We start from the raw sequence: 25,729 nt of genomic DNA, 5'->3' as shown, positions 1-25,729 counted from the left end.
ATCAAGTTAGAAATCTGTACGCAACAGGAAGAATGGAATGTTGTCTTTAATTGTTACCGTCAGTTCTGTCACACTTCTTCCGTTTCTCTCTTACCGGCTGCCGTCACCGAGCCACAACTTCAACTCTGCACCTCCTCCAGGAGTTCGTGTTTACTACTTACCACTGTCACTTTTCTTTCCTCTCTTCTTGGATCCATTTTGACTTGGAGACCTACCCACTACTTAATTTTGTTTTGCCGGTTCTGTCACCAGTTCCTGGCTTATTTGTGCCAGTTTTTTAGAGATCTTCACGCACTTTTGTGAACTGGTCAGATTTCCACTTTATTTGTTCAAAACATTGTATAACTCTTTGTTTTATTTGCTCGGGTTCATTCTTTCTAGGCACTCTTATATTTCTGTGTCGCATCTCGATTGAAATGTTTCTACTCACGTCCTGCTTTGTAATATCTTCCCTTTTTTTTTTTTTTTTTTATCCTGTCCCAAAATTAGCATTTCTCACTGATTTTTACTTTTGTAGTCTTTCTCAGGTAGCTGCTTTTTCCCCTGTCCATTAAGTTGAATGTTTGTTAGAGTTTACATTTTCCTTCTTACTCACTGATTTCCCACTGTGGGAGATGCACACACGAGCAGAGAGAGGTGCCCAGATTGTGAGGCTCGTGGCTGTGACGTACCCCCGCAGTAGACCTGTCCTGTGCACCCTCCCAGTACCGACTACTCCAGTCCTGTCACAGCCTTCAAAGTTAGGGCCGTCTGTGAAAGCGGCCGTACCATCTACCGACTCGACCACGTCTGTCACTTGCGATTCTGCACGTTTGCGGTCACTGGAGAGCTGTCAGTGCCTGACATCGAACTGTGGCCGAAAGACGGCCAGACTGCCCGATTGTCACGTGACACCGTGTGCAGGTCTCAGACGACTACTTGACGGTTGGTGCAGCTTCTCCGAATTGCACGGGCGAGAGCTCTCCCTGCGACGTAGTCCCCTCGCCTCAACCGGTCCCCGTCCCCCGCGCCCGACTCCCACTCCGGCCTCACACACGCCTCGTATCCCACTGGCTCACCTGCGTATCGGGACCACGACGTCCGGAGATGACGGTGGCCGTTTGTGTGAGCCTACGTAGAAATGCAACTGTCCTGCTCGACACCTCCTCTGCTTGACAAGTACCGTATTTACTTGAATCTAAGCCGCATCTGAAAAATGAGACTCAAAATCGAGGGAAAAAAATTTCCCGAATCTAAGCCGCACCTGAAATTTGAGACTCAAAAAGAGGGGAGAGAGAAGTTTTAGGCCGCACCTCCAAATCGAATCAAAGTTGGTCGAATGAATGACGATACAGCTACAGTAGTTTGGTTCGAATCGTAAGCTTAGCATTTCAGCTTTACCAGGTAGCCATTGCTATGCGTCAGGTGTTCCGTCCATTTTTATACGACTACTCTTCCTTTTTCGCGTACTTCGTGTGGTTTGAATTGATTGCTTATTTTTCTTTGATATGATAAGTGCCGTTCTTTTTGTTATAGGTGTTTACGTCACTCTAAGCTGAAAATGCTTTATTGTACTGTGTCATGTTTGTCGCATTCTGATAATGTGTGTTTACAGCCTGTCGCCACTCGAGGCATGGCTTGCTTTTGTGCACACTACCGCCGCTTACAATTAAAAAAAGAGAGAGAGGAATCGTCTCATTAGCCAAAAAATGGGAAGAGACTGCTATTTGTTGTTACTTACACTGCTGCTTTCTTTGATATTGATAAACAAGAACCAAATAATAGACTGCGTATGATAGAAGATGTTCTAAACAAGAGTTTATTGAAAATTTTTCTCCGTTTGAAACTTGTTATTGCTTACACTGCTGCTTTCTTTGATAATGATAAACAAGAACCAAATAATAGACTGCGTATGATAGAAGATGTTCTAAATGAGATTTTATCAAAAAATTTTCTCTGTTTGAAAATCTTTGCATACGCCTCTTTAGTACATTACATTCTGCACAGAAATTAGAGTCATTTTAGATTTAAAAATCTAGTCAGTTGCCGTGCTTAATTTCTGACAGTATCACTATTCGGCATAAGAATAATACTAATGTAAACATGACATGATATGTATATTCTTCTGCGTTTGCTGTTTTCTCACTCTTAGTTTCGTAGATTATTAGGCAGACAGGATTTAGATGAGATAGCAGCAAACATGAAAGCATACATGGCAAAATGTTTGCATTCGTATTATTCTTATGGTGAAGAGAATACTGCATGTGATTCACAATTCATAAAAGTTCCTATTAGCAACCATCTCTTCTCACAGGTAGGAAAAAATTCAGAACGTAGAGTTAGCCATATTGACAGACAAACATCCCAAACAGTCTTGCCAGTCGGATTTTCGTAGTACATTGAAAGGCTGCTACATTCGAAGATGAACAATACGGAATTTGTATTTACTTCGTTGGATAATGTATGAAAATGCAGTGGTCAAAACTCGGGGCGGAGAAAAAAGCTCGCCTTCCACCCTTTTCTTAAATTTATTTACTGACGCAGAGGTTTTGGCGCCAGTATTTATCTTTGTGCCTGCAAAGCATGCCTGTGTAGTGCTTCATATATTCTACAGCAGAAGTTAGTTGTGGCGGCACCTACCAAGATTTTTCAGAACTTCCGCTTACGTTGCACTCGATTCTAAGCCGCAGGCGGATTTTTGATTACAAAAACTGGAAAAAAAGTGCGGCGTAGATTTGAGTAAATACGGGTGATCTGTCGTAATACGTATAGTCACTATTATTCTGTCTCGATTTTCCAGTGTCCGATAGATAAGTTTTACACCAATCTTTAGTACCGAGCGCTTACCACTCGACCCTCGCAGGTTCGGCGGCCTCGCTGGACGCGCTGGGGGAGCCGTCTGCGAGTGCGACGCCTTCGGGCACCGGCAGCGGGGGTCCGCGACGCTGCGAGAGCGACATCGAGATCATCAGCAACCCCAGCCAGAGCAGCATCGAAGTCCTGGATGGCAGCGGAGCCAGGTGGGGCCACCACCTTTCTGTCGGAATTGGTGACAGTGCTTTTTGCGGCATACATAAATCGGAACTGTACTTCTAGGGGACTCGATGAAACGTCACTTATCTGAGACTATTTTTTGGTAAAAGTCTTATCTGTCTTAACAGTTGCAGTGTTACGTGGCTTTATGCTTAATTACAGACTTACTATTTTATCAGTTGATTTGTGTTCACCACGTAACGCCCGATGTTTACGTCCTCCTTCGTTGCTGAGCGATGTATCACTTTTCGTTCTGACGTCGCAACTCTTCCTTTCCTATATCTTTACTACTTTTTATCTATGTAAATGACGAACTATTGGTTTTGCCGTTTAACAACTGTGGAAGTATTACAGGCATCAGGTCCCTTCTAATGTGTCACCCGCCTATACGTTTTACATGAACCTCTCAAGACTCGATCAATCTGTTTACAGAGAGAAAGCAGCATCTCTCTTCCTTTGACGTTCTCCAACAACGATCTAGGAAGCTCGACGCACTCGCGGCCCAGGCTCTTCCGTGGCTTGTGGTAGTTTGCAGCATTCGTTTTATTCCTTGCCCACTTGCCACTACGTCGAACTTTCGTGATGATCATTGGGCAACGTCTTCCACGTTATCTGCGACGTAATAAACTTTCTTCCCACAGTATTTCTGAAAACCAAAAACAAACTTAAAGAACATAATAATAATAACTGTTCTTACAATTATTCGTATAAGTCTTGGTCGATTTAATGAGGGGTGACACAACACAGTCTTTTTGAGCGCTTTTCTCACAAATACGCAGTGTTACTTGACAATTCTGTTCGAGTGTTAGTTGACAACTCTCTGTAGAGCACAGTATTAATTACTTTCACTTAAAGAACTGAAACATCTTAATTACTTACTCACTGATCATTTAGTGATAATATATTTGGAAGTATCTGTGAAAATATTTTTCTGAAAAATATTGTATTACCTTCTTAAGCTGCTGCTAAAATAGTTTATTTATACAATCAGTTTCAGTCGTTGGACAATCATCAGGTTCATAAGTATTTGGTATTAGGTGAAATATAAAATAGTTAGCATCAGAGGATAAAACCATGAATAATACACTGTCATCTTATCATGGTAGAAATTACATCATGAATTTATTTTATATTACCATATGATGAAGATGTTGTGGTCTACAGTCCAAAGACTCGTCTGATGCAGCACTCGATGATGCTCTACTTTGTCCGAGCCTCTTGATCCCCAAATAACTACTGCAACCTACCTCCTTCTGAATCTGCTTATTGTATTCATCTCTTAGCCTCTCTCTACAATCCCCCCCCCCCCCCCCACACACACACACACACACACACACCCACACACACACACAAAATCCCTTGATGTCTCAAAGTGTGTCCTGTCAGCTGACCCCGTCTGTTGGTCATGTTCTGCCACAGGTTTCATGTCTCCCAATTCTGTTCACTACCTCCTCATTAGTACAGGGTTATACGGCCAAGGACAACAGCGAACTCTGGTAAAAACTCGGGAATTTTTCAGAATTCCAGGACTTTTTCGTCAGCAATATCATATACAATACAATATAACTACAGTTTATACACATAAAATTAATATTTACACACATTTTAGGGTATCTTACATTAGTTTTATATCCTTGTGTAATTTTCTTATAGTACTGATCAATTCTGGATTTCATATTATAATTTTTTCCTTGTTTGTTACATTGCAGGCTACTTTAATTACACTACGTGTAATAACTTTTATTTAATAAAAATTTTTTTAGTTTTGTTTTGAACTTTCCAATTGTGTCAATATCTTTTATATTTTGGGGTAATTTATTATATAATTTAACGGCATTGTACAATAAGCTGTACTGAGTTTTAACTTTATTTTTCCTCTCTAGATGCAGATTGTATTGGTTTCTAGTTTCATAGCTGTCTACTAAAGAATTTTTAACATGGCAGTCAATATTTTTGTTTACATACAGAATACTTTGAAAAATGTATTCACAGGGGACAGTTAGGATTTCCGTTGCCAGTTGGCATTCTGTATAGACTTATAGCAATTTTTTCATCCGTGATTTCAATTCCATTTACCTCAATATCTTTCTCTATGGATAATTTTTCTACATAAGGCATACAGTTAAAATTTATGCTATTTTTAACATAAATGCAACTATCACCATATTTATAGAATTTTCAAGAAAAATAACTAACCAATATAAAATTTGGACTACGTACCATATGAAGTTTCTCTTTGTCAAGCCAGTGTTCAGTAAAACATAATACAGAAGAATTTTTCATGTCGTTCTGGAACTTACTGTCTGTAGTACTTATATTTATATTGGAAATTCTGCCTTGAAGACATTTTTTATTGCAGTTTTCACGTTTGAATTTTCACCCCCTTCACACAGTATCAGTTTCCCTTGTTCTTAATGATTTTACAGATGTCTGTAATCATTTTACTGACATTCAGTAAGCCTAGTCTGTTTAAATGCATGCCATCCCTTCCCAGGCATTTGTCACTTAAAAATTTGTTGGGGTCAACGAATATTGTGCTGGATTCGTCACACTGTTCCCTGATAGCACTGTTTATGTTGTTTGTATAAGAACTGCTTACTGACCTTCTGTGCAGAATTCCACTTACAACCAGTCTTGAGTTTGTGTACAATGCTTTGGCTGCACAAATGATGTTTCTCATCTCACTTAAAATTTCTTGCCGACTGCTGCTTCGTATTGAATTCGTCCCAGAATGAATAAGAACACCTATGTAATTGGTCTTTGGATAATTTCCATTTTTAGCTGTAGACTGTTTTGCTCTTAAGAGATTCTTAAAATGTTTGTTGAGTTGATGAGGTTGGATATATCGTGTAGGATTGGTGGATGGCGCAATACCACTGTGGGAGGGGTGGGAAGGATAGCGGGCAGGACATTTCTCATTTCAGGGCACAACAAGAGGTAGTCGAAACCCTGGCAGAGAATGTAATTCAGTTGCTCCAGAGAATATATTATTGATGACTAAAGTTTGTGTTACGTATTCATCAGACTTACGTAAAAAGGTTCAGAACTTATGCACCAACATAATAATAATATATTCGACCACATACTTTCCAAATTCATCTTCCAGTCTACATCACCCAAGTTGTAATTACTACTTTAAATTAAAGAAAGCAAATGATCTCTTCTACATGACATTTTAGGAGTAAACTCTCCTTACGAGTTGTAAGTTGACATTTGACGTCTTTTCCCGTCCTTAAAATGTGCGACAACTCAAATTAATCTGGCATGTTAATACTTAAGATTACGAGATTGTACTCCTTTTCAGAAGTTTCTTTACAACATTTCATTATTCTGACAGAATTAAATTTTCTCCGACACATACGAGTCTTGGCATTATCTTTGAAAATGACAGAAGCTGAAGAAATGAATTAAAATTTGTGCCACAGACGGAATTTTGGAACACATATTATGTTCGAGTATAATGACTTTTCTAGAGACTAGAAAGCTACTCTGTAGGAATCAGCATGGGTTTTGAAAAAGACGATCGCGTGAAACCCATCTCGCGCTATTCGTCCACGAGACTCAGAGGTCCACAGACAGGGGTTCCCAGGTAGATGCTGTGTTTCTTGACAAACGCAAGGCATTCATACAGTTCCCCACAGTCGTTTAATGAACAAAGTAAGAGCGTATGGACTATCAGACCAATTGTGTGATTGGATTGAAGAGTTCCTAGATAACAGAACGCAACACGTCATTCTCAATGGAGAGAAGTCTTCTGAAGTAAGAGTGATTTCAGGTGTGCCGCAGGGGAGTGTCATAGGACCGTTGCTATTCACAATATACATAAATGACCTCATGGATGACATCGTAAGTTCACTGAGGCTTTTTTGGATGATGCTGTGGTATATCGAGAGATTGTAACAATGGAAAATTGTACTGAAATGCAGGAGGATCTGCAGCAAATTGACGCACGGTGCAGGAAATGGCAATTGAATCGCAATGTAGACAAGTGTAATGGGCTGCGAATACATAGAAAGAAAGATCCCTTATCATTTAGCTACAATAAAGCAGGTCAGCAACTGGAAGCAGTTAATTCCAAAAATTATCTGGGAGTACACATTAGGAGTGATTTAAAATGGAATGATCATATAATGTTGATCGTCAGTAAAGCAGATGCCAGACTGAGATCCATTGAAAGAATCCTAAGGAAATGCAATCCGAAAACAAAGGAAGTAGGTTACAGTACGCTTGTTCGCCCACTGCTCGAATACTGGTCAGCAGTGTGGGATCCGTTCCAGATAGAGTCGATAGAAGAGATAGAGAAGATCCGACGGAGAGCAGCGCGCTTCGTTACAGGATCATTTAGTAATCGCTAAAGCGTTACGGAGATGATAGATAAACTCTATTGGAAGACTCTGCAGGAGAGACGCTCAGTAGCTCGGTACGGGCTTTTGTCGAAGTTTCCAGATCATACCTTCACCGAGGAGTCGTTCACCGAGGAGTCGAGCAGTATATTGCTCCCTCCTACATATATCTCACGAAGAGACCGTGAGGATAAAATCAGAGAGATTAGAGCCCACACAGAGGCATACCGACAATCCTTCTTTCCACGAACGATACGAGACTGGAATAGAAGGGAGAACCGATAGAGATACTCGAGGTACCCTCCGCCACACACAGTCAGGTGGCTTGCGGAGTATGGATGTAGATGAAGATGTAGAATGTGCGTCCAGGTCTCCTGCTTGCTAGGCACAAATTTTAATTCATTTCTTCAGCTTCTACCATTATTTCACTATCCTCATTATCAACTTTCTTAGGACATCTGCACATCTCCGGGAGAAGACTGAGACCTGCAGAGTACCCACCGACACAACCGAGCGGGCGCTTCCTTCCCTTCGGGCAGTTGCCGGGACTGATGTCGCGACACACAGTGTCTGGGAATTTATGCTAGACGTATATTGTTGTTTTATGACTGCACAAATAATTTTTTGTCACGGGTATTGTCAGTCGGTAAGAAGATTGGCAGCATTAAGTTGTTCGGAACTGTGACACTGCCGGACGGACTGTAACGTGGTAACTGGTAACTGTGTGCACTCGCAGGACGCCCGGCAGGAAGCGGTCCTCGGAGGAGCGGCAGGTGGCAGCCCACGGGTTCCCGGCGGTGACGGGCCCGCAGGTGGCAGCGCCTCCGCTGCTGCCGACCCTCCCGCCGCCCATGACGGAGAGCAGCAGCTCGGGTAGGGGCCGGTCCCGCTCTCTGGTAGCGGTTGCGTTAACGTGAAACAGTTTCTCCTGTAACGATTGGATGCATCTGTGTCACGTTATATTCGAATGTTTTGAGTTCTAACATGTGTATACTATTTTTAATGTTGTGGAGTGTTAAAAGTATTTTAATGTTACTTTAATGTGAATAACAATTTCTGTTTTGCATAGTTTGTTTCCTAGCATGCACAATGTAAACAACATTGCACTAAGAGTTTAATGTCTCTAACACACACTTAAACAGTTTGCAAACGACACAAGCAGTTGTAGCCTCAGCACAGTAGCTCCCGCACTCACGTGCGTCCGGTTCTCATTCCCACGACTGACAGCCAGGGAATGCGAGTGTTTATTTAAATTGCATTGGCACGACAATCTCTGTATAAATTTAACAAAATTTCCGGAATTGTAAATGACTTACCTTCATTTTATTTAAAATGTACACAATCACGTAAAATGTGTGGTATACTTGGAAGTAATGTGAGAGACAATGTAATAAGAATTTGAATTACGGTAACCTATTAAATTCCGGGAACGCGGCCGTGCAAATACTACTTCGTCCACTGATATTTTGGGGTCGTACTGTCTGGCCGTCCTCGGAGTGGGTCGAGAGACCGGCAGTGAGGGCCGAACACGGCCTTATATAGTCTACCGTGGTGTTACTGCACGTACGGGTCACAGATGCTAGTCGGCAGCAGAGGAGTACACTTACATGTGTGCCACCTGAGAGCGTTCGGACATTCAATTTGCCTATCGGTGTACGTTTGGTGAACCTCGGTGACTTCTCTACAATTAATTACACATCTGGAAAGCATTTTTAGAGCGAACGGATATTCCTAGCACCAAAGTCTCAGAGCATTCGATGTGAATTCCAGGAGATGAGGACGTGATCTGGAAGAAGAAAATGATATCTTCAGATCGAGAGCATTTTTCCTTTTGTGGGTTCTGTTTCTGTGCAGAAAAGCCGTACCGTTGACAGATGCCGTGTCGAGGTGATCTTCCAGCCTCCTACAGAGATTACAGCCTTACTGAGTACTGCGAAGGCAAATGTGTATGAGATTCCTCGCGGAAATTGTTATACGTCACCTGTCGGTCAGACTGTGCACCGTTCACAAGAGGTGCGTGGAACACCAAAGATACACATGCTTAGTACAACCAGACAAATCAGCTTTGGCTGAATATTGCATAGGTAGAGGTCATTCAGTGAACTACAGTGACGTGAAGATTTTAGCACCCTCCCCTTCCATTTGGGGTTCTACATTCGAGGAAGCCGTACAGATTCAATTGACCGATAACTTAATAAATTGAGATAACAGTTTTGATTTGGATAAAGAAATCCAACTCTCATTGTAATTAAATTGCAGAGAAGTCATTTAATTAAATTGCAGAGAAGTCAGTTAATTAAATTGCAGGGGAGTCATTGTTTTATTGCCACTGAACGGATGTCGATAAATGAATAATGTGTCTGTACATTTTCACCACAGGTGTTGTAACAATACGAGTCAAGATAGATGTAACCGAACTTGAATAGCGTATTTGCCTCTGTTGGTTACGGTAGAAAGAGCGATCTTTCGGTCCTGTCTGTATATTTATATATAATATTGCATGAATAAAGGCTGGGCAAGTGCAAAGCTATCGTTAAAAATGCACGCCACGCGATTTGTTAAGATTTGGTCGGTCATAATGATAATAACATGCTTTTGAATACAATTAAAATGTAATGGTGATACCTGTTTATTGTTATTGGAAATAATATGTAGTAAATTAATGAGTAAGGTAGCCGATCATATTAAAAAAAGTAAAATTGGGCGTATTGAGGTGTTTTGCTTTATATCGATGAAGCCGATGATACGGCGTAATTTTTTTCGTTTACTCTTAGAAATAAACAAGTAAAGAAGTGCTAACTGTGCATAGTGAAAAAATATAGGGGCGAGTTTAAATAACTATGGTATACAATCAGAGTAACAAAAGGACATTTAGTAACACGAAATCCCGGATAGCGAATTGTGGTCATTAAATTGAGTACACCTGCAGGGCAGTCAATTCCAGGATAAATCTATACGCATCTCATGAGGGACGCTTTATTGAGACCTTTTTTTTTTTTTTATTATATCGCGGAGAGCGGGCTCCAATTTATGAAAAGGAGAAAAACTGTATCATTATCATTGACTGTTGGTGTCGAGCAACCAAAACTGTTCATCAAAGGGTTTTGATGGAACTTGGGAGTTAGGGTTCAGGCACTCGCATATACTCCACACCAGAGTGTGAATGAGTGGTGAATGCGAAATAAAACTGTGAACAAAGTTATGTTAAATAAAACAGAAGAAACAAGACAGTTTGGTCGTATCTGTCATTATTCTATAAACTGTAACATTTCTTATCGTTGTACGAAGCCTTTATAAATGATCGTTATGACAATTTCCTTCGAAGGGATCCCGTTACGAGTTAAGTTTTGGGGACCTGGTCAAGAGGGGGTAGTTCGTAGATCCTAACTACTGCAGCTATTCTGGAATCAGGTGCTACCGTCACCGTTGTGTGTTGTCAATTACTTAAGGTTACCGTATCTCACGCTCTAAGATTGACGCGCCTTTCCACTCGGTATAACGGTGCCTCACGGCAACAACGACAACACCGACGACAAAGGAAGATACGGTAGAGTGTCACATGTGTACGTGTACATCTTCACCGCTGACTGGCACGTGTGACCCGCACACGCAATAATACCGCAGTAGGCTATACGAGGCCACTCTCGGCAGCTCGTCAGTTTCGCAACTCACTCTGAGGACGGCTGGACAGTGGGGGGCCAAAATATCAGTGGAAGTAGTAGTATTTACGTGGCTGTGTGCCCGAAATTTAATGGACGGAATTAGGACAGAGTGCTATTGACCACGTATTGTGTAGCAGAAGGCACATTTGAAAGTGCACTGTTAAATATTATTCAAGTATCAAAGTCCTTCACCAGTTGAAGAAAAACCGCACACACACACACACACACACACACACACACACACGCACGCACGCACGCACAACACTGCACACCACACACATAAGACATCCTATCATTAGTCATTTTGGGCTGATGACCTCGTGTGAGGTAAAATAAAATGCATGATGCTCTAATTAGTGTAGTGATGCTAATCAGTTGTAAATGTGAAACCTCGTGCTCGCCTGCTGAGAGACACGACAGAGTTCTGCAGATTCGCTGACTGACAGCGTGTGCACGGCTTACGAGGGCCGCGCCCCCGCCTCTGCGCCCGCCCCCGCTGCCGCCCTCACTGCGCCTCTACAGACCGGGCCCGGACCTCAGGTGGCGGAGCCCGCGGCCAGCCCTCCAGGTGCTGCACTGCCCCGCTTTGGGGATGCTTCTTCTCACTTCACCTAACATACAGCTCTCTCTCTCTCTCTCTCTCTCTCTCTCTCTCTCTCTCTCTCTCTCTCTCTCTCCTCTCCCTCTCCCTCTCCCTCTCCCTCTCCCTCTCCCTCCCCCTCTCCCTCCCCCTCTCTCTCCCCCTCTCCCTCCCCCTCTCTCCCCCTCTCCCTCTCCCTCTTTCCCCCCTTCTGTGCCCTCTTCAATTTTCTTATGCTTGTTGGATTTGAAGGTCATTGCCCAACTGTCAATTCTCTAAAGTGATGTGATGCAGTTCTCAAAAAATTGTCTTTGCAGGTTAGAACAGTTCTCTGCCCTGTGACTGTAAGCTTTCCCGGCATAAACTGTCGATGAAGGTTTCTCGGGTCTCCAGCCGGGTGGTAGTGCCGATATCTCGTGACGTTTTGGGAAGTGTCGTACTACCTGTCTTCTGGCGAAGACTTCGCCAGCAGATTGGTAGTATGACACTTCCCAAAATGTTGCAAGATATCGATGCTGTCACCCGACTGGAGACCCGAGAAACCTTCGTCGACAGTTCTCTGCCCTGTTAATGTACTGTCAATACCTGAGTGTTTAGCGTAGCAGTGTCGTGATGTAAAGCCTGTGGTTCAGTCTGTAATTTTCCCAAATTCTGTATTTATCAACAAATAGTAATGTTAACTAAAATGTTATCATAATGTATAATAAAAAACACATTTTTATTTTTAATTACTGTGGTGTGCGTACTTTAAGACCTTCAGTACACACACCGTCAGATTATTTTACTTGTCACTCTAAGGACGTAGGCGAGTGTCAGCACTATGTCTCGTAGTCTTATCGTGGCGTGTTTATCTTCTGCTGTTAGGTCAGACGATAGAAATGCTACTTGCACGCTTAGAGTAGTAGATTGACGGTGACCAACTTTAAACAGAACTTGATTAATTTTCACACACATTTATTAAAATAATAACAAGCATAAACATTACTTAACTTTATTCTGGATGCTATTTACAATTGACAATCTGAAGTTCCCTTGGTATTGGTACGTTAATCTTATTCTCACATATCTCTGATGTTGTTGTTGTTGTTGTCCTCTTCAGTCCTGAGACTGGTTTGATGCAGCTCTCCACGCTACTCTATCCTGTGCAAGCTTTTTCATCTCCCAGTACCTACTGCAACCTACATCCTTCTGAATCTGCTTAGTGTATTCATCTCTTGGTCTCCCTCTACGATTTTTACCCTCCACGCTGCCCTCCAATACTAAATTGGTGATCCCTTGATGCCTCAGAACATGTCCTACCAACCGATCCCTTCTTCTGGTCAAGTTGTGCCACAAACTTCTCTTCTCCCCAATCCTATTCAATACTTCCTCATTAGTTATGTGATCTACCCATCTAATCTTCAGCATTCTTCTGTAGCACCACATTTCGAAAGCTTCTATTCTCTTCTTGTCCAAACTATTTATCGTCCATGTTTCACTTCCATATATGGCTACACTCCATACGAATACTTTCAGAAATGACTTCCTGACACTTAAATCAATACTGGATGTTAACAAATTTCTCTTCTTCAGAAACGCTTTCCTTGCCATTGCCAGCCTACATTTTATATCCTCTCTACTTAGACTGTCATCAGTTATTTTGCTCCCCAAATAGCAAAACTCCTTTACTACTTTAAGTGCCTCATTTCCTAATCTAATTCCCTCAGCATCACCCAACTTAATTAGACTACATTCCATTATCCTAGTTTTGCTTTTGTTGATGTTCATCTTATATCCTCCTTTCAAGACACTGTCCATTCCATTCAACTGCTCTTCCAAGTCCTTTGCTGTCTCTGACAGAATTACAATGTCATCGGCAAACCTCAAAGTTTTTATTTCTTCTCCATGAATTTTAATACCTACTCCGAATTTTTCTTTTGTTTCCTTTACTGCTTGCTCAATATACAGATTGAACAACATTGGGGAGAGGCTACAACCCTGTCTTACTCCCTTCCCAACCACTGCTTCCCTTTCATGTCCCTCGACTCTTATAACTGCCATCTGCTTTCTGTACAAATTGTAAATAGCCTTTCGCTCCCTGTATTTTACCCCTGCCACCTTTAGAATTTGAAAGAGAGTATTCCAGTCAACATTGTCAAAAGCTTTCTCTAAGTCTACAAATGCTAGAAATGTAGGTTTGCCTTTCCTTAATCTTTCTTCTAAGATAAGTCGTAAGCTCAGTATTGCCTCACGTGTTCCAGTGTTTCTACGGAATCCAAACTGATCTTCCCCGAGGTTGGCTTCTACTAGTTTTTCCATTCGTCTGTAAAGAATTCGTGTTAATATTTTGCAGCTGTGGCTTATTAAACTGATAGTTCGGTAATTTTCACATCTGTCAACACCTGCTTTCTTTGGGATTGGAATTATTATATTCTTCTTGAAGTCTGAGGATATTTCGCCTGTCTCATACATGTTGCTCACCAGATGGTAGAGTTTTGTCAGGACTGGCTCTCCCACGGCCGTCAGTAGTTCCAATGGAATATTGTCTACTCCGGGGGCCTTGTTTCGACTCAGGTCTTTCAGTGCTCTGTCAAACTCTTCACGCAGTATCATATCTCCCATTTCATCTTCATCTACATCCTCTTCCATTTCCATAATATTGTCCTCAAGTACATCGCCCTTGTATAGACCCTCTATATACTCCTTCCACCTTTCTGCTTTCCCTTCTTTGCTTAGAACTGTGTTTCCATCTGAGCTCTTGATATTCATACAAGTTGTTCTCTTATCTCCAAAGGTCTCTTTGATTTTCCTGTAGGCGGTATCTATCTTACCCCTAGTGAGATAGGCCTCTACATCCTTACATTTGTCCTCTAGCCAACCCTGCTTAGCCATTTTGCACTTCCTGTCGATCTCATTTTTGTGACGTTTGTATTCCTTTTTGCCTGTTTCACTTACTGCATTTTTATATTTTCTCCTTTCATCAATTAAATTCAATATTTCTTCTGTTACCCAAGGATTTCTGTTAGCCCTCGTCTTTTTACCTACTTGATTCTCTGCTGCGTTCACTACTTCATCCCTCAGAGCTACCCATTCTTCTTCTACTGTATTTATTTCCCCCATTCCTGTCAATTGCTCCCTTATGCTATCCCTGAATCTTTGTACAACCTCTGGTTCTTTTAGTTTATCCAGGTCCCATCTCCTTAAATTCCCACCTTTTTGCAGTTTCTTCAGTTTTAATCTACAGGTCATAACCAATAGATTGTGGTCAGAGTCCACATCTGCCCCTGGAAATGTCTTACAATTTAAAACCTGGTTCCTAAATCTCTGTCTTACCATTATATAATCTATCTGAAACCTTTTAGTATCTCCAGGGTTCTTCCATGTATACAACCTTCTCTCATGATTCTTAAACCAAGTGTTAGTTATGATTATGTTGTGCTCTGTGCAAAATTCGACCAGGCGGCTTCCTCTTTCATTTCTGTCCCCCAATCCATATTCACCTACTATGTTTCCTTCTCTCCCTTTTCCTACACTCGAATTCCAGTCACCCATGACTATTAAATTTTCGTCTCCCTTCACAATGTGAATAATTTCTTTTATTTCATCATACATTTCTTCAATTTCTTCGTCATCTGCCGAGCTAGTTGGCATATAAACTTGTACTACTGTAGTAGGCGTGGGCTTCGTATCTATCTTGGCCACAATAATGCGTTCACTATGCTGTTTGTAGTAGCTTACCCGCGTTCCTATTTTCCTATTCATTATTAAACCTACTCCTGCATTACCCCTATTTGATTTTGTGTTTATAACCCTGTAGTCACCTGACCAGAAGTCTTGTTCCTCCTGCCACCGAACTTCGCTAATTCCCACTATATCTAACTTCAACCTATCCATTTCCCTTTTTAAATTTTCTAACCTACCTGCCCGATTAAGGGATCTGACATTCCACGCTCCGATCCGAAGAACGCCAGTTTTCTTTCTCCTGATAACGACATCCTCTTGAGTAGTCCCCGCCCGGAGATCCGAATGGGGGACTATTTTACCTCCGGAATATTTTACCCAAGAGGACGCCATCATCATGTAATCATACAGTAAAGCTGCATGCCCTCGGGAAAAATTACGGCTGTAGTTTCCCCTTGCTTTCAGCCGTTCGCAGTACCAGCACAGCAAGGCCGTTTTGGTTATTGTTACAAGGCCAGATCAGTCAATCATCCAGACTGTTGCCCTTGCAACTACTGAAAAGGCTGGTGCCCCTCTTTAGGAACCACACGTTTGTCTGGCCTCGCAACAGATACCCCTCCGTTGTGGTTGCACTTACGGTACGGCTATCTGTATCGCTGCGGCACGCAAGTCTCCCCACCAACGGCAAGGTCCATGGTTCATGGTTCATCTCTGATACTTGACAAAAGTGTCTATACATTTCTCTTCATGGCTATGTACAGGAATATGGTAATCTTATTAGGCGCAGACTGAAACTTGACTATAGACTGGTAAAGACAAATGTAGAACTCGTACAGACTGGCACAAACTAATGCAGTCTGACTAATCGGAGGTCTGTATAATCGTTATAATACCTCGCACATTCATGTATCACTGCGCAAGTGTGATCCGCGAGGAGAAAAGGTTCTACGTTAGCAGCAATCTCATTGGTCGCGTTACATATTAATACGTGGATTGGCGGAAGCAGAATTTGGCCCGTCTCTGTGGCAGCGCCATCTCGTAGTGCGGAGACGGACGAGCGCTGCGTCTGTGCTGTTGTGCTTAGCGGGGTGCGCTCTATTGGGAAAGTTGTGTATGCGCTGACTACGCGGAACTATGTACACAACAATTACTAATTGCAGGAAATTGCCAGAATTGGCAGTAAATTAAAATTAGGTGCTCAACTTCGAAATGTCAAAAAGTATTTCCCCAAAAGCTGAACACTATGAATGATGTACGTATATGCAATTAGCTGTTTCCTTCAGATTTTTTGTTACAAGAGGCAAGCAAAGCATTTCCATTTGAGGGCACGAACGCAACGTAGCTCGAAGCCGGTGCCAGTATGAAACCTCCGACATGGGTGAGAGATTAGTAGGACATTCGTGTTTTTTCGCTGTAAGTACAGTAAATAAGTACAGTAAATGCGCAAATGCAAACTACGTTGACGTTATTACTGAAAGCATCCGGACTAGACAGATGTGCTGTTGTTATTGTCTCGGCTGCTGAAGAACAGCCGTCGGTGGCGTCCGTCGGAGAATGAGGAATGTGGACAAGGTTGAATGTCGTCAAAAATCACCGCTGTGGAATCGCGCGTGACGAGAGTGACGGTGCTTCACGATAACTCACTTCTCCGTATCACAAATGCCGTCTTGCAGAAGTTATGCTGAATCGAGTGGGAGACACTCGTGCACTCGCCCTGTAGTCCCGATCTCTCCCTGTGTGATTATCACACCTCGGGTTCCTTTAAAAAGGACTTGAAGGGTCAGCGATTGCTGCCAGATAAGAATGTGTAGCAGGCATTTACGGTGGTTTGCCAAACGGGTGTCTTCAGCCAGATGCATTGGTGGGACAATTGCCACAGTGATCTCAGTGACTTTCCCATTTGGCGTGCCGGTTGTGGACAGCACAGTCTTTGAATGGAAACTTTTTTATTTCCCCTTATATTTATGTACAACCAGCTATTAAAAATAAAAAGGTCTCTTTTTTTAAAAAAAATTAATTGAATACTTATTAATTGACATTTGTAGGTGTTATTAAAAACAAAATTTAAATAAAAGTAAAAAAAAAAATTGTGCTACTAGCGAGAATCAAACTGGTGACTTTATGATCGCGAGACTTCAGTGCTGCAGACTCAGCTACCGACAGCTGCCTTAATATGTTATAAGCATTTTACACTTAATAGTGCTCCTAAACCTTCTAATCAGAAAAGACGATTTTTTTCGAGGTTTATAATTATTATTATTATTATTATTATTATTGTGTCATATACCCTCTGAAAGCTGAAGCATGAGCACTTTCCTTCAGATTCATATAAGTATAAATAAAATTGGAGAGAGCAGAGCAATTCTCCGTGAGAGTCTGTCTATTTCCATCTGTTTATTGAGATGCTAAAATAATGTTATGACTGATGAAGGTATCTTATAAACTGTTGCAGTTTTCGTGAGGCTACATTTTCATTATGACTGAACAAACATGTGTGAACTTACTGCCTGTACAAATGGGAAAATTGAATATTTTTATGGCATGTATGTCATTTAGCTGTAAATGTTGCATTTGTTGTTAGATAAAACTTAAAGACACCTTTGAAGAAGAGAGAAGCGCTTGTATGGATATTAAGAGATCACATGGAAAGGCAGTAGATCAAGAGAAGACTTTTGACAATATTGAGTGGAATGCATTCTTTAAAATTCTGGGTGTTGCAAGAATAAAATACAGGGAGTGAAAGGTTACACAGAATTCATATAGAAACCACATGGCAGTTACAAGGATGTGTAAAGCGAGCAGTGGTCGAGAAGGGAGTCAGATGGTGGGGAGGGGGGAGGGGTCGTACCTGATACCCGATCTTATTCGGTCTGCACTTTGACAGCATCTTTGAAGGAAACCGAGGATAAATTTCCAAAAAAATGATGTCATTTAGCTAATGACATTATAATTTTGTCAGAGGTGGTAAAGGACTCAAACAGAATGGATAGAGAATTGAAAAGAGTTTTAAAATGGTTGTCAACAAAATTGAAAGTACGTCTAAATGTCAGGAAGTCTTTTCCGTAGGTATTTATCCGGAGCTTAACATCGTGCCAAAGCGGCCCGAACCGGAAGAGAATAGAAGCATTTTGAAATGTGCTGCTACAAACGAATGCTAAAGATTAGAAGAGTGGATTGCATGACTAATGAGTGGGTACGAATCAAATTGGGTCAAAAAATCTTTGTGGCACAAATTGACTAAAAGAGAGGATCATTCACTCGTTATAGAGGCAAGTGTGGGAGGTACAAGTTGTAGAAAGAGACTGAGAAGTATGTTTGTTGCAGAGGTGAAGAGGCTGCACAGGATAGAGTAGCACCAAACTTGTTTTTGGACAACAGCAAAGACAGTATGTGCCAGAACAGATCAGTATTACTAATGGCATATACCTTCTACACCTAATTGTCATAACAACAGAATAAGGGGATCTGAGAAACATGGAATTGCCAATAAGATTGAATCTAGAAACATTTTTTTCTACTGTTCCAGAATGGTACGTTTGGCTCATTTTTATTTGCCAGGAGAACTATTGTGAGACACTCGTACGTGGACGACAGCAGTTGATCCTCAGTTGACAGTAGAAGAGTAAGTTTTTTGGGTCATCGAAATAGTTTTAGGTCGTCCAGATCTCTCAGTGTATGACTGCTTTCTGCGTGATATCACAGAGCACAGATTTTATGCCTGGCTACCTGGGAGTATATTACACAAAGTGAGAAGGCAAATTACCACAGTCACCGACAGCACCACATTGTAATCGCACGAGAGTGCTTGCCGACAGTTGGATGTCTGCATTCGGGCTGACATTTATTTTGATTTATTTATTATGTTTAGGTGGTGCCGAGCAGCTTATAGGAATGTTAAGAGCTGCACTGTAAGATACACACTGTACTACTCTTTATGTTAAAGACAATCAATTTCGGTCTAACATCACCGGCCACTGTAGCCGAGCGGTTCTAGGCACTTCAGTCCAGAACCGCGCTGCTGCTACGGTCGCAGGTTCGAATCCTGCCTCGGGCTTGGATGTGTGTGATGTCCTTAGGTTTAAGTACCTCTAAGTCAATGGGACTGATGACCTCAGATGTTAAGCCCCATAGTGCTTAGAGCCATTTGGTCTAACATCAGACCACCATTGCATCTGTTGCACCAAAAGGAGAAAACCAGATAACGAGTTTGTACAAGTCTAATAGAAAAACCACGTGGATATACATGACATGTAGACCGTTATTGATTATTACAGTTACTACTGCTTATTCTAAGTCTCTTGTAATAATGAACAATGACGTACATATAATATGTATACACATAATGGTTATGTCTTAGAATTGTATATACTTGTTATCAGGTTTTTTCCTTTTGGTGCAGCAGACCCAAAGATGGTCCAATGTTGGACTGAAATTGATTACCTTCAATAAAAATAGTAGTACAGCTATGATTTTGACAGTGCAATTGTTAACCATTTATTTATGTATTTGCTGTTTAACAATCAGTTTTCAGATGTCATAGCTTTAATTCACACATACATCGCAATATGAGGTTATATTAATTATAATTCTTTTACCAGTACAAGATAAATGCCTATTTTGATATAAAATGTGAAGATAATAAATTATCAGCTTTCTGTTACAAGGACAGGCTTAGGGCAACGTTCGCCAACAGTTTACGAGGAGACATTATAATTTGAAATCTTCTGTTAAATAACATTGTGTACTTGCATTCAGTGTTGGTGAAAATCTGGGCTTGTGGAACTGTCTAGCAATTTTTGTCTGTGTAAATTTAATACAAGAAGCACGCTTCAGTCTCTACAGGCCAAACATTGTTTGTGGGAGTCATACGATGACATATTTGTCATCTTAAGTCGAAGGGCTACTAGAAAGTCAGAAATGTGTTGATGGTTTATTGAATAACTGCAGTTAACACAAAACGGCACTTCTGAGGACCAGATGTTTTTTAGCACAGGGCATTACCAGATCTCGCCAGCCGTCTCTGTCTTCGACGAAACGTAGTTCGCACACGGGCTTTCATTATTGTCAAAGAATTTATTCTTTCCGGTGCACAGTGTATGTTTTCTGCATGTGGGACACCCATTAGATTCTGAAATTATTAACTGCTATATCAGGTAATATTGTGACGCACTTGTGTTTGACATTAGGTACGTGATATTTCTAGAGCAGTGACTGTCTCTTGCCATCAGCACACCACAACCCTATTTCGTGTAGTGAGACGTAGCATCGATCTTTGGCAATCGGCTGTGCTGTGGTCTCAGTGGGTGTAATGTACTAAGCCCTTGACATATCCCGAAAGAGTTTTGTTTTTTTTTTTTTTTTTTTAAAAAAAAGGATCGAGAGCACGAAACTGGGCAAATGTGCTGACCGTGCAACTTGTCATGCTTGATGCGTCCTGTTGTCCCCAAAAACAGAAAGTTAATCAGTGTTAGCACAGGGACACTGAATTGTGCTGCAAAAAGAGGTCACCACTTGTGGCAGGTGGTGCTGTTTGCAGCAGTTCAGTGAGTGCTGAATGTAGGATGTGGTGGTAAGATACTCCAGCTATCCTGTGAGGTGATCGCCACCTGTTACGGGTGCTCTCTGGTGGTGTGGTCTAATGGAATATCCACAGTTCTCACAATTAAAATAAAGTAAGCCTTACCCGTGAGTATCTATGGTGTACTATCTCAGTTGTGTGACTGGATTTGTCATTTCTTCACAGAAATGTTGCAGTTCTTAGTAACTGATGGAATGTCGTCGAGTGATACAGGAGGGATATCTGACATTCCTTGAGGAAATGTTGCGGGCACTCTGCTGTTCTCAATCTATATGAAAGGTTTATACGACAGTTCTGAGCAACCCTCGTAGATCATTTGCAGCCAGTGCTCTCATTTACTGTCTAATAAGATTTCCAGAAGATTGAAACAAATTACAAAATCGTTTAGACCAGACATCTGCGTGGTGCAAAAAGTGACAGTTGACCCGAAAAGATAAAAAGAGTCAAGTCATCTACACGACTACTAAAACAATCCGTTTCTGTTACCCAGTAAATCACACAAATTGGAAAGTTGTCAGTTCAGCTAAACACGTGGGGACTACAGTTACAAACATCTTAATTTGAAACTGACATATAGAAAATGGAGTGGGGAAGATAAACCAAAGACTGAGTTTTACTGGCAGAACACTCAGGAGGTGAAAGCCAACACTATGCTCATATGTTCTCTTCTGGAGTAGGACATCGAAAAACTTCAGAGAAGTGCAGCTCGATTTGTTTTATTGGGAAATATGGGAGACAGTGTCACGGATATGATAAGTGAGATAGAGACTCAGTAACTAAAACAAAGGCAATCTCTTTGCAACGAGGACTTCGCCCACTATCTATTACGAATGCAAAAATATTTTGTTGACACAAAGCTACTTAGGGAGAAACGACTGTCGTAATAAAATAAGAGAAATCAGAGCGTAGGTGTTTGAAAGTGGGAACGTAGAGAAGTAGTGTGAAAGTGGTTCTGTGAACTCTCTGATGAGGACTTAAGGCCAGTAATACACTATCATATTTTTTTGACAAAGAAATATAATCAAATTTCTTTGACAAAGTTGTTTGACATAGCACTTAAAATGGGTATTACACTGTCGTCATATTTCTTGTCAAATTTCAATACGGTGGACAACAGTTTGTTGCATCGTGTTAGTATTTGGGAAAAAAGGAAACATACTCAGATGAAGCCATAGGTATTACGTTGAGATAGTAAAAGCATTCGGCAAAATTACTTACGAATGGATGAAAGCGTGTTTCAGTATTACCTTAGTAAAGTGGCTTCTCGTATTACAAAACAGAATACTCTCTTGAGAAATGCTATATGCACAGAAGACAGGCAAATTGTGACCCTGTGATTTCTTGATACAGGAGAAAGCTACTCTAGTTTACAACACAGCACTCGAACATCACTTTGCACATTACTTACTTACCTACTTACTGGTCATACCGGACTCGAGAGTCCATTACCGCAGCAACGTATTTTCGCCATCTGTTCCTGTCTTGGGCTATTTCCTTCCATTCACCTTCAATACCTAGGCTCCTCAAATCAGCCTTCACATTGTCCTCCCATCTACACCTCGGTCTCCCCACAGGACGTTTTCCTTCTAGGTGCCCTACCAGTACTCTGCGCGCTGCCCTGCCCTCATCCATTCGAGCTACGTGAACCGCCCATCGCAGCCTACGTGATTTAATAATACTGATTACGTCAGGGCTTCAATAGAGTTCACGAATCTCTTCGTTATGCAGTTTTAGCCACTCTCTGCTAATGTCATCCCTTATTGCTCCGAAAATTTTCCTCAAAATTTTATTTTCAAATACTCGAAACGGCTTTTCATTTTGCACAGTGAAAAACCAAGTCTCACACCCATACAGCATAACTGGTAGAATAATAGTTTTGTATATTCTAATCTTTAAAGTCCTAGACAATATCCGTGATGAAAGTAATCTATTCCATGAGAAACAGCACACATTTCCCGTCTGTAATCTCTTCTTCATTTCGGATTCAATCTCATTTCTCGAAGTGATGTCGACGCCTAGATACTTAAATGTGTTCACTTTTTCAAACTGCATGTCTCCAACTCTTAACATTTCCTGATCTACTGCTGTTGGCATTCTAGTAGTAACCAGGTATTTAGTTTTGTCTTCACTTATCCTTAGACCTACATCTTCACTAGCCTCGATTAACGCATTTGCATTTGCTGTTACAGATTCTTTCCTATCGTTAATAATGTTTAGCACATTATCCAAAATAATTCCATAAATGTGCGAAGCGATTTATAAGGCACTGAATGGTGAATATGTGAAGGTAAATAAATGTTAAGTACACTATATGGGCAATGAGAACTATTAATTTCATTAATGGAATTAGTGTTCCAACAACTGCAAAATTAATAAAAACTACAAAACAAAAGAACTGCTTTTTTAACTTTTGCCATCCAGAGTTCAAAAATAGACAATGTAGAAGGGAAAGCTGAGAAAGAATTTTTTATTTTAGAGTGTGACCACATCCTCTGTTCTGGCTTGCTGAAAAGCTACCAGGATGTTTCCATATGTAGAGGTGTATGGCTGTAGCTGTGATTGTGGACGTGAAGTCACCTCCAGCATATTCCACCTGCCCGTCAACACACAATTAGTAGTATGCACTGTGCCCGCCACCTAACTCGAAGCAAGTTTATTGAATAAAAAAAAATGAACACACCAACTTTGAAGCCATGTTTACACACACACTACAGAGATATCAAATAGCTATAGCGACGCCAGTGCTCCAAGTGGTTACATTTCACATTGCAGTGAACAGAAGACAAATGACTCTTACTATCAATACTACGGCAAGGCCCTAGATTTGACCCATTTTTATTTAACGACAGGCGAGATCTGACAAGGTTCCCTGTTAACACTGTCAAATTTCTTTGACATAAATATTTGACATTTCAACTTAACAAAGAAGTATGATGGTGTAATACTGGCCTAAGAGTGCACTGTGGAGTAGTCATGTAGATGTGCATGCAGATATCACTATGTAGGTGGGGAGCAGCAACATTAGAAAATTGCGCAAATTCCGTACTGTGCGTAAAATTGGGGGGGAGTAGTTCTGAGAGTGGGAGCAATGTGCGTGTAGATGCCAGCTCTGTGCTGTGCCTGGGACTGCCACGCAGCCCGCTGCTGTATCACGGTGCACAGCATCTCTGTGGGCTGAAGATGCATAACTGAACCTCTCCGCCGTAACGTTATCGATCTGCGGTGGCCTCGTCTCATGTCTCGAATGCTCGGAGCGGAGAGTTTCACTTCTCGTAGGTGTCGACAGAGTGCAGCACGGGTGCCGAGGTGTGGGTAACCCTGACGCTCCTAGATACAGTCCGCATTTCTTTTGCTCCTACTTCGTAAGATGTACCGTGTCAGTGGTCACAAAGTGTCTGTAGTCCGTGCCGCATCCAGAACTGCATGTGAAAACTTCTTAGGCAAACTCGAGGCTTCGGGCTTCACAGGACACGAACTACAGGTTGTCAGTGGGACATTTTGTGTTTGTATGTTGTAAATGGTGCTTTAAAAAAGATGTACTATTTGATAAAACATCCTCTTTGTGATCTATTGTTCCTCACAATCTACCAATGATGTGCCAAAACTTTCTGTTTTTTGAGATGAGGAGATCACATTAAAACTGGCATAAGATGCCTCCACACACACACAAAATTTTAAACATGACTACAACTTCAGCAACTGTGTGACAGTAAGCTTGAAGAGATTGAAAAAATGAGCCAAACACTTGCAGCTGGCTGGCTGACTTTTTCAACTTCTCCAATATTATTATTATAATTTATACTTTATACGTATCATATCTTACACCGCTGTCTTGAAGTTACATAAAAGACAGGCAGTAAGTATAAATGTATAACTCAGGCTGCGTTCAAAAGACACTTTCAGCCATCGTGGTATGTACACATAAATGACGCTCTAAAAAACAGCATTTGCTAATAACTCCCACTGCCTTGTGTATTGTGATTTTTGTTAGTGTTATTGCATGAAATATTATTTCTACTTTTATTTTTGTGTTATTTTGACACAATTGTGTGAGCATTTGAAATATTTGTGTGACTGTATCGAAAAAATATAAAAATAAAATGTCAGCAAATAACTTTATCCCTAAGCCCGTATGTCATTAGTTTTCTACAGTAGGGAGTGCATTGTTAACAAGAGCTAAGAAACAGATGTGTCATTTCAACTGTTGCATATTTGTGTTTTACATAGCTCGATGCACGGAAGTGTACGTTCGTCTTGCGACTTTAATTATGTGAGCATTTTCTGTTTGGAATGATGAGCGTATAATGAGGCGAGTGGGGAGGGAGTGCGTAGCAACAAAACAAATGAACAAAACAATTGATGCACAAACAGGTATAACCTTTCTGTCTGTCTAGAGATCTAAACATCATGTGTTTATTCTTGTGTTAGTGTACACGAGTAAACTCCCAATTCTTTAAAGAATAGAACACCCGTGTCCAACACAACTTCAGATGTCTGATTACTTTACAAGTGAGTTAATGTGTTAACTATTTGACATTAAGTATGTAAGTGAGAAAAAGTTTACAAACAGTTTGAAATTATCCTTACAGCTTGTCGGAAGCCGCTAAGTACTCTCTTTGTGAAACACTGAATGAGTATAGTCTCCTTAATATTTTACGCAAAAGCCAGTTTTTCACACATTTCAAGCCTTATGACATCATATCTCCTGAACCGTACGTCGTACAGTGATATAATTTTGCAGGTAGATTTAGTGATATACGTAAAAAACTGTCCTTCCCTGTGCACCATTATCCTCACGTGCCATGCATAGCTGGAGCTCATGGTCCCCCTCTCCCTCTCTCCCCCCCCCCCTCTCCCCCTTTCCCCCTCCCCCCCCCCCCCCTCTCTCTCTCTC

At 41.2% G+C, this 25,729-nt stretch overlaps 1 protein-coding gene across 1 annotated transcript in view; it reads left to right on the top strand.

Moving 5' to 3' along the window:
- LOC126428465 (serine/threonine-protein kinase 11-interacting protein) overlaps positions 1 to 25,729 on the top strand; it is a 294,026-nt gene that overhangs the window by 165,713 nt on the left and 102,584 nt on the right. Inside the window, exons 13-15 of the mRNA XM_050090398.1 lie at positions 2,843 to 2,999; positions 8,092 to 8,228; positions 11,448 to 11,585. Of these exons, the coding sequence (XP_049946355.1) occupies positions 2,843 to 2,999; positions 8,092 to 8,228; positions 11,448 to 11,585 (432 nt within the window). The remainder of the gene's footprint in view (positions 1 to 2,842; positions 3,000 to 8,091; positions 8,229 to 11,447; positions 11,586 to 25,729) is intronic.

Source organism: Schistocerca serialis, chromosome 12 (genome assembly GCF_023864345.2).
Source record: "Schistocerca serialis cubense isolate TAMUIC-IGC-003099 chromosome 12, iqSchSeri2.2, whole genome shotgun sequence".
Classification (NCBI taxonomy): Eukaryota; Metazoa; Arthropoda; class Insecta; order Orthoptera; family Acrididae; genus Schistocerca; species Schistocerca serialis.
Note: the sequence above shows the minus strand (reverse complement) of the source record. Positions and strands in the feature narration are given on the sequence as shown.